This window comes from Cygnus atratus, chromosome 24, assembly GCF_013377495.2.
Source record: "Cygnus atratus isolate AKBS03 ecotype Queensland, Australia chromosome 24, CAtr_DNAZoo_HiC_assembly, whole genome shotgun sequence".
Lineage (NCBI taxonomy): Eukaryota > Metazoa > Chordata > Aves > Anseriformes > Anatidae > Cygnus > Cygnus atratus.
The window spans coordinates 6061074-6070745 of NC_066385.1; the positions used below are offsets into that span (position 1 = coordinate 6061074).

A 9672-nucleotide genomic window follows, 5' to 3' on the forward strand; every position below is an offset into this window, starting at 1 on the left:
AGAGCCCTGGGTCACCCTACCCATCCAGCCTCTATCATTGCTGCTTTGTTCCATATTTAGCCCCTGACAACTGTGTGTAGTGCAGGAACTCCCAGCTCTGTTTTTCCCTCCCCCCTCTGCTGTCTCCGCTCCCTGAGAGCTTTCAGAAATTGCTTTCTTTTTCCCTGTGGCCTTAACTTACTGTCCCTATACCCAAGAAGATGGCAGAAAAGCAGGAGGACCCCAGCAACGCTCAGAACGGTGAACCTGACAACGCAGAAGAGGGCGAGGGAAAAAAGAAGAAGAAGGTGAAGCGGGAAGACCTGCCACCCTTTGAAATCGTGACAGGGTAAGAGGTTTAGCTATAAAGAGGGTGCAAAAGACTGAAACGGATCTTCAAAGGTCCCTGCCTCAGCTCTGGTGCTGGGTAATTAAAGGTGGTACCTTAAGCCAGTGCACTTCTGAGTAGTCTTAAATGGTTTAAGTACGGCTTTCGTTATTGTGGGATTTTGTTAAAAGTTTCAATGCATTTTACAGGGGATGAATTCACCCCAGGCAGGCGGGCAGCCAAATCCATTTGTTTTCATACAAGCAGGTCTGTTTCCACAGTACTCACCAATTCCCTCGTAGCGCACTGCAATGGGGTGACTTGCCTGACAATAAAGGGATGGAAGGTATGGGTCCTTGATGAACGCTGAATATTGATTTCTTGGTGTGATCAGTGGCTCTTGTCTGAAAGTTTCTCTGTCTGTGGATTAGGAAAAATACCCCTGCTATGGCTGATTTACTTTACGGACCTAAGGGACAGATTTTTCAAGAGAGTGAGAAGTCCACATTTTCAAGGGCTCCACACCCACAGCTGGAACCTGACTTTCAAAAAGCCTAACTCACAGAAGGGGACCAAAACAATAGGCAGTTTTCAAGACTGCAAAGCAGCAAGCAGCTCCTTTTGTTCCAGGGAGCCTGGCCTTTGAAAGAGGCAGATATAACAGAGATCTGCTAGGAAGCTGAACTCTGTCAGATGTAACTGACAGCTGCAAGTAGAAAAAACTGTGTAATCTGCTATCTCTAAGCATTTCAAAATGCTCGTTGTAGTGGTATCAAGATGCCCTATGTAGCTCTTCCTTCTAGACTCCCTCGGAAGTCACCAAGGCAGTGCTCCCAGCATATAACCCAAACCCACGATTTCTTCCAGCTGCTGTTATGCAAACCTCAGGCCAGACTCTAAAATCCCACTTGGAATCTTTCTGCCTGTGACAGGACCACCGGTAAGAAAGGCTCTGCAAATAAAATTTGGCTGGCATTTCTGAAAAGCATGCATGAGGTTTCATCTCGCACAATTGGGTTATGTCCCTGCATGGGGGTGAAAAAAACAATTTTCTTCTTAAAAAGCATATGTTCTGAAAATCACTTCTTGTGGTGGGGCTGTTCACAGCCTTTAGTCTCTGTCATGCACAATCATGCAAATAATACATCTGCTAGAACAGGGACTTTTAAGAAAAGCACATTCCTCTGCTATGAACTGAACCTGGACTAATGACAAACGTGGTGACAACTCCTAGATGCATAGAACACGTACTAAATGAATCTCATCAGGAAATTATGTTTTTTTCAGCCATAGAGCACTCAACTTGCAATTAGGACTGCCAAGGAATTGGGCACTATCTTCAAACTTCCTTGCTAACCCCAACAACCTGGGTAGGAACTGGTGTGCTAATTGTGGCTGGAAAAAAAACTTTCATAGTGCTATGCTGCAATGAAAAGATTTGTTGGAATGACAAGGCTGTTACAGATTGTGGCAGGACTTTCTACACTTAAAAGGCAGCAGCAGGAACGTGAGGGGTGATGTGTCTGCAAAAAGAAAGGGTTAACAATAGGATAACAACCTCCTGAGGCTTAGGAGGGAGCCACACTGCTGGAACCCTACCAGGGCACAGGGACTAGGGCAAGATCCCCAGGTGACACAAGGCAGTCTCAGGTAAGGCTTTTCTAGGAATGAGTTAAAGTCTGTGCTGTGGCATCTACGTATGTTAAGCTGTGAAAATCAGCTAGTACCATACCATACGCTCATACCAAGCAAGGCAAGAACTTAAGTTTCCAAAATGAAAGTGCTCAAACGTTTGGTGAGGGACCCTCGAGCTGTCAGTATGTGATTATTTATTCTGTGATCGTTGTAACACTATTTGCAAAGTGTTTAGAAGGTTCTGTTGAATTCCTGCATGACTCACGACCAAGTATCCCCTGATGATTAGTTTATTACCGGTATGCTGGCTATTAAAGGTGAGAATGAGGAAGTAAAGCAGAAATCCCAAAGGGCCCTGAAAGAGATACAGAAAAATCCAGCAATTTTTACTTTCATTTTAAGGACCCCGTCAATACAGGCTGTGCCTCGACCTGGTTTGATCACTGTTTGGATTTTCTAATTATTCATGAAGTTTCAGCCAATAAAGACAGTTATGTGAATTATGAGAAAACACATAACGGCAACTGTGCAAGCACTTAAATTCAATTACACTGTCTACTACTCAAGCGTTTCAGTTTTAGCCCTTGGATTAGGGGCATCTTGTGACACACAGCCAAGTTTTCAAGCTGAGGCTTACATGAAAAAAGCTGGGAACCTAATCACTCTGTTTAAGAATATTAAGCCCCCCCCCGTGCTTTTTGTCAACACAGCCCTGGATAAATATAAGCCCCTGCTGTGTACGTTTCATGATGTTTAAGGAGACACATTCATTTACACTTTACCCAGGGTGTAAATGAGGTTCCTCCTAGTAGTGATAAACCCTTGGTTCCTCCTAGAGCTGATCATTAGACTTTCTATAATCAATGAGCCCAGCATGAGTATGTTTATTTGTGAACAGTTGTTGAAGAGCAAGCAAAAGGACACTGTCTTATAGGCTCCAGTAACTTAAGACCAAGTATAAATACCAAAAAAAAAAGTAAAGAATATGTCCTACTAGTTTACTGCAGTTTTTAGACAATCCCACATTTTTATTCTCACATTCTCTTCTCCTACCTGCCATGCAATGGCACAGGGCATTGTGACCACGCTGGGCAGCTGCTGCATTCCTCCAGTCTACCTTATTTCAAGGTACTTAAATACACATTATAGATTGAGGTTCTTGCCTCAAAGTTTCAATATTTTCATATTAATGTGATCTAACAGATCACAAAACAGCCTTGCTACTACCCAGGACAAGCACTTGGATAAATTAGGCTTGAGATGGTTAGAAAATCCCTAAAGAGCACCATTTAATGACCTCCACAGAAGCAGGAAAAATAATACTTCAGCTTTTACCTTCCCATATACCGCAAGTGAGCTGTGACCACCTGCATCTTATCATTAGAACAGATGATTTTTAGGAGCACTCTGACAGTTCGGTGCCTGTAAATAATTTAAGGAACCTTCCATATACATAAACCTCATGTGCAAGTCCTAAACCAAATATCATGCCAGTAAGCAGAGGGAAATGGCAACAAAACATCTTCTCTAACCGCAAAAAAAAAAAAAAAAAAGGCAGAAAAGCAATTAGCCTAGTTACTGAAATCAGTGGCATTTGTGCATTTTAATAAGTTTATACAGTTACATGCAAGACAACACAATTTTTATGTTTAGCGTCTATAGCAGTACAGCTTCCAGCATAAGAAACACAAGAACTGAACTTGCATCTCCTCGGTATATTTTGTTGGCATTCCCTTTCTCTAAGGTTAGAACAAACAAAAAAAAAAAGGGTAAAATAAGGATAACATTAACATTCATAAGCCACCTGCCATTCAATCATGGGAGAACAGGCTTGCCAAGAACTAGTGATTTACTCAGGAACGGAAAGAAAGCAATTCAAAGCTAGATCTCTGTTTCCAAAGAAGCAGGCTTTGTTTTTCATAGCAGATGACACAGCTATTTCAGGGATGTATTTTGATTCGCAATTGCTTGTAAAGTGTCTGAAGCTACCCAAATAAACACCGCGATACTTCATTTTGCAGTCAGTTATTAGGGTCATCTGCCAAGCACTCTGTAACTCCAAGGAGAGATTATGCAGCACACAGCATCCAAACACACCTCCGATCTTACAGCACGCACGGTTCCTTCTTTCCCATTCTTTCACTGCTGCATCACTTGCTGTGGGGCATTCCTGTTATGCAGAGACACCAGGCTCAAGTCGCCACTGCTAGGAAGAGTCACGTAGCAAGGACGCAGCTAAGCCCAGCCAGGGCCCGCGTTTACAATTCACACTTGTGCCAAAATGTCCTCCCTCATCTGGTTTAGATGGGATTAAGGAGATTCTTGCTAACTAGCAAACACAGTTTATTGGTTGATTCTGTAACCACTATCAGCAAGTTTTCCAAGCTCTCAGCCAATTACTTAGACTTGGAAAATGCCCTTGGCTTTGTTTGAGTTCTTTATCAGAAACGTACTAATTAAATTGATGCATATTCCATGCCGCTAGGAGAACAGATTGAGGTGAACATTGCAGATAATCTTAGACACCTAGATGATAAGGAAAAAGTTTGTCTAGAAAGCCCAACTAAACCCGCCAGTGAGTCAATACGTCCTGGAGCAGTCCACTGTTGTTTAAGCTGTTCATCAAAACATACAGACTTAATTTCATCACTGATGTCACTGCTTTGCGGTCAAGAGACTTAAATCAGGAATGAACGTCCGTGTGACTCTGATGCGATACATTTAGATATATGATGTTATTTTAAAACAACTTACTGCAGCCTCACAAACTTATCTTTGAAACAAGGCAATGGGTGGCTTGTTGGTCACACTCAGCTGGACTTTCAAAAATATGTTTAAAAAAATCATTAAATCATTAACTGAAGAATCATTAATTATCTAGGATATAAAGCAGGAAAAGTGCTGCTCTCCCAAGGATGTACTTTTTTTTTTAATAGCCTCCAAGAACAAGACAAAAGGAGCTCAGGGAATAAGAGGCGCTATGCTGAATTAGAGTCTGATAATGCTCTTAATGAAATCAATGGAAGCCTTGCAGTTCATCCTAAAGAAAACAAGACTAGCTCCAACAGGTAACTAAGTCATATGAAGTAAGGGAACAGATGGAAAACGCTACGAAATGGAAGTTAAAGCAGTCTTTCTGGGTAGTTTAGAAGCTTTGCATGCCAGTGCAAACTTCCCTTACGTAGGCCTGTGGAAACTCTCAATGCAAACCAGAGAACCACAGACCAAATCACACCAGAACAGAATTATTTATTTGCTTATTAATAAAAATAAAAGCCTGTATCTACATTACTGCTTCTCATCCCTCATTAATACACTGCCAGCTAAAACAGTAATAGCAAGACGGGTCCCAAACAGGCTTTTCTATCGTTTAAGTCCCATCTTGTATAGAACTGATCTAAGCAGAACTGAACAGTGTAAGCACTTAGTACGGTTAAAAAAGCAGCTGAAAACCTGCTTCTAGTAATATTTTTTCAAGTCAGACTTGTACTCTGAACTTGCATTGTTATGAATCAACGAAATGCAAAAAGAATTGTGGTGTTCCTTGACTGACAGCAACAGTAGATATTCCCAGCGTAGCTGCAATGCTCTGAACTAAATCATTTCGACTTGTACATCTTGTTACATTCTGAAGACTAATGATCTTCCTCTCTCCGTACAGAGCACAACTGCCAACCTAACCACAGCAACTCTCGCGCTATCTGGCTGGTATAGCGCACTGATATTCCAAGTGAAGTTGTTCAGCTGTAAAATCGGGCTGTTGGGAAATCCAAAGCAGAAGTGTGAACTGTAACTCCAGGCCTTTTACTGCGAATGTGCGTAGCAGGCCCAAATGCACCCTAGATACTACTGTAGTATCATAAAATATTAAATAGGGAGGCTATTCTTTTATGGTTTAACTTTCTCAAAAGCCAAAAATGCCAAAGGACTTTGGCAGCAAGAATCTCCGGCTGCGACAAGTACGAACATACACATACCAGTGAAGTTTTGAAACTCTGTTAAGTGGAATTAAACACTGATGGAAGAAAGCATTTAAGTGTTTAGAGCAGCACAACTAAAGCAGCTTGATGATAGCTGTAATTTACTCGAAGTTATGTTTTTAGATAGCACACTATTTCTAATCCTTTTCTATGCAAAAATCCATTTGCTTTCAGTACATATTGCAGCAAGGTGTCATATGAAGAGCTCCTCAATGCCTGGTCCCCACACTGGTCTTTCTGTTGAGCCATTCACATTCCAATCGCTCAGGTCTGGGGAACACCATGCTGTTTCAGGTGTTTCATACAGTCCCATCCTTACACCCTATAGGAGCATAGCCTTATCCATTACACTCTACAGGAAGACATCCACTGATTTTATAGGGCATCAGATTCAGCCCTTCACAGGTAGTCCCTATTCCTGACCTGCAACCATCCCCCATTTTCACTGTGGTGCAAAGCAGGATTTACACTAGCAAGCCGACAGCGCAGTCCCTCTGTTCCCACAGGACTAGGGGAGCACAGCATACTGATCTCGAGTCTATTCACTCTTTTCCATACCATTTGTTTCCACCACCTCTGGAGAAACCTTGTATGATGCTGCATCACAAATTCTTTCCCCTCAGCAGAACGACACTTTGCCACCTACTCCTGCAGCCTCGTTGCTCACCCCAGTTAAAATTTCCAGGAGTCTCAGAATCTCTCCTGACCTTTGTCTGCTGTACGTCCTGGAGAGGTCTGACATTATAATCTGACTGGAGAACAGACAGGATGAATAAGGCACTCACTGTTTTACAAAGATTCATTAGAGCTTCAGTGGGAATATCAAGGTTATAGGTCCACCTAAAACTCAGATGAGGATTACAACATCCTGGAAGATTACTAGCATGCAGCAAATGAAATGTTGTGTTACTATTTTTCATTATTTCGCTTCGGTTACTTTGCAGTCTTCGCTCCCATCCTTCGTAGCATTTAGCAGGTCGCAAGGCACGTTGTCAGCATCTTTTCATCTCACATCCTTCGAGCATTGGTTCTTGTACCAATGTACTCCACAGTTTGATGCTACAGAGGACACTCACGAAAAGCTGGTACTCCATTAGAAAGAAACAGGTACTTGGAGATGATGCAGCTTTCTTTTTTCACCTCTTCACTCAGTAGTACATAAAAGCTATACACAGTATTTTAAGGAGCTACTTTCAACTTCCCTACATAACAGCAGACCACTCTGCTTGGATGCAAGAGAAGTGGAAACAGTCTCGCTGCGATAGTTCACTTGGAATTATACTAGTTTAGAAACCCAAAAGGGAAAAGGTGCACAACAAATTAAAAAGAAGTGACTGAAGTTTATCAGTAGTATCCATGAGGCAGCTATCAAACTTCAGAGGGAAAAACACTCCTTCACAGCAAAGTCACACTTGATCTTAGATATTCACATTTAGCTAAAGCCACAACATAACCCTACTGAGTATTAGCACTCAACTGGTTCTGGAAGAGTAAAACCAGAACACGTACGAACTGCAGCTAGTCAGTCACACGTGCCTCTACTCAAAGGAAATCCAGACTGCAGAAGCACTGAGGGTAAAACATTAATTAGTAATGCCAGAGCTACCTGAACAATCAGGACAACAGATCTCACAGATTAACGTTGCAGAAGCATACTGACAGAAGAGTACAAACGGCCCAGAGTACAGTAAATTTTGTAGTCTCAAAAAATGCATTTAAGCAGCAACTAGCTCTTCAAGTACCTCTATGCAGACAGCAGAAAAGCACAGCCCAAGTTTGTCAAAATTCAGTAAAAAAGACCGGGTGTTCAGAATGGGTCTGAAAGCCTTACCGCGCAGTAAAAGGAGCTGACCATCCAGTCGGTTTTAATGCGTTTTTTGTCCTTTCTGAGGAAACATCTCCTTTCAACACATGGCAAAAGACAGCCATGATAGATTGAACTGGTCCAAGACCACGCAGGAACTAAGCCAACGCTATAACCCTTTATTATGTGCCTCTGAGATGCTTCTCTCCTCTCCGCTTTCTACAGGGAGCGCCTCCCAGCCATATTTTTCAAATTCCAGTTCAGGAACGTGGAATACAGCTCAGGCAGGAACAAAACCTTCCTGTGTTACGTTGTCGAGACCCAAGGCAAAGAGTCAGTGACTTCTCGGGGCTACCTGGAAGATGAGCACGCAGCTGCCCACGCAGAAATTGCTTTCTTTAACACAATTTTGCCCAAGTGCGAATCAAGTCTCCGCTACAACGTCACCTGGTACGTCTCCTCCAGTCCCTGCGTGACCTGCGCTGATCGGATAACCGAGACCCTGAAGAAGAACAAGAACCTGCGCCTGACGATCATGGTAGGGCGCCTCTTCATGTGGGAAGAGCCAGAAATGCAGGCTGCTCTGAAAAAAATGAAGTCAGCTGGCTGCAAGCTGAGGATTATGAAGCCTCAAGACTTTGAGTATGTCTGGCAGAACTTTGTGGAACAGGAGGAAGGAGAGGAAGCAAAGGCTTTCGTGCCATGGGAGGACATTCAAGAGAACTTCCAGTATTATGAGGAAAAGCTGGCTGAGATTCTGCACTGAAGCTCACGTGAGTGAGGATTTCCATTTGCTCACCTTGCTCCTTGCGTTAGTACTAGATTCCTCTTTTTCTTCAGGTTGTTAAAGGCACAACAGAGTCATTTCCAATTACTATTACTCCCACACGTACCCAGCTGTGCTTGTCGGTACCAGAATACTGAGAATTCTCCTAGGCAGTACCTTCCCCCTTTAAAGGTATTAACGATACAATTGGCTTCTTCACAGCAGAAGCTTGAGAGATTGAAAGCTCTTTTTTCCCCTCAAACACCTCCAAGAAAACAAAAATAAGATTTAAAAGGTAGGGTCACTAGATGCAATAAAAATACCCATTTCCTGCAGGCACGGTACCCAAACACATGTGAAAGCGCATGAGAAATGTACAGAAAATAGAATTTCCTCCGCCCCCAAAGTCTAGCACTCTAGAACAAAAACGGGAACAAAAGTTATACACCAGGAAGTCAGTTATTACAATTCCTTTTTTAAGGGATAGTTAGTATCACCTTGGAGTCACCTATTTAAGCGGTGAAACACAAAAGCAGGTGAAGCCTCTAACACACCTCTCTCTTCTTCCCAGGACCAATTCAGGAAAGATCTGTGAAGAGAGACGTGGCAGACTTGACATCTAGGACACTCCTGCTTTCCAAAGCTTCGACTCCAGCAGGTGCAGTACTAACTCCTGCAAGATTAGGCTCTGATGGATTACCAATACATGTACAACACCTTTGGTGTCTGGGATTTTCTGGTTTATTTTTTGTTCTTCTGCACCCACCCTCCCTCTCCCCCTCCCGAAACAAACCTGTGCTGCCTCTGCTGTAAGAAAAGGCAACAAACTGCGTGGTTTAAGCCTCGAACAAAATGGATCGCAGTGGATCTACAGGACAAGGGTGTAGGCCTCGCACACCAGGACTACTTTAGGAGAAGAGATCGTAGAACAAAGCTGCTGATTAGATAAACGTATCTAGAAAGAATATACTTCATAAATATTAAAAAGAAAGGGAGTTAAGATGAATAAAAAAGTTTTATTCTTTGTCCTTCTCAAAAATAGCAACTATGATTTAAATTAGGGTTAACGCATCGATTGTACAATTATGACGGAGCCAACAGTACTTGATTTCAAATGCATCAAATACCTTTTTCCCCTTGTTCAATGATGTCTGTGATATAAATCTGGGAAGAGGAAAGT

General features: G+C 42.5%; 1 protein-coding gene across 1 annotated transcript; it reads left to right on the forward strand.

Moving 5' to 3' along the window:
- Positions 1–200: 200 nt before the first annotated feature.
- Positions 201–8492, forward strand: APOBEC2 (apolipoprotein B mRNA editing enzyme catalytic subunit 2). The gene is made up of 2 exons (XM_035569175.1): positions 201–328; positions 7952–8492. The coding sequence occupies exons 1-2, from the start codon at positions 201–203 to the stop codon at positions 8490–8492; spliced, it is 669 nt and encodes a 222-aa protein (XP_035425068.1).
- The last annotated feature ends 1180 nt before the right edge of the window (positions 8493–9672 follow it).

What these genes read in the sequence shown, in the direction of transcription:
- APOBEC2 (XM_035569175.1), top strand. Translation starts at nt 201, where the DNA reads ATGGCAGAAAAGCAGGAGGACCCCAGCAACGCTCAGAACGGTGAACCT. An exon ending in CCCTTTGAAATCGTGACAGG is followed by an intron (nt 329 to 7,951) that starts GTAAGAGGTTTA and finishes CGCTTTCTACAG; the next exon opens with GGAGCGCCTCCCAGCCATAT.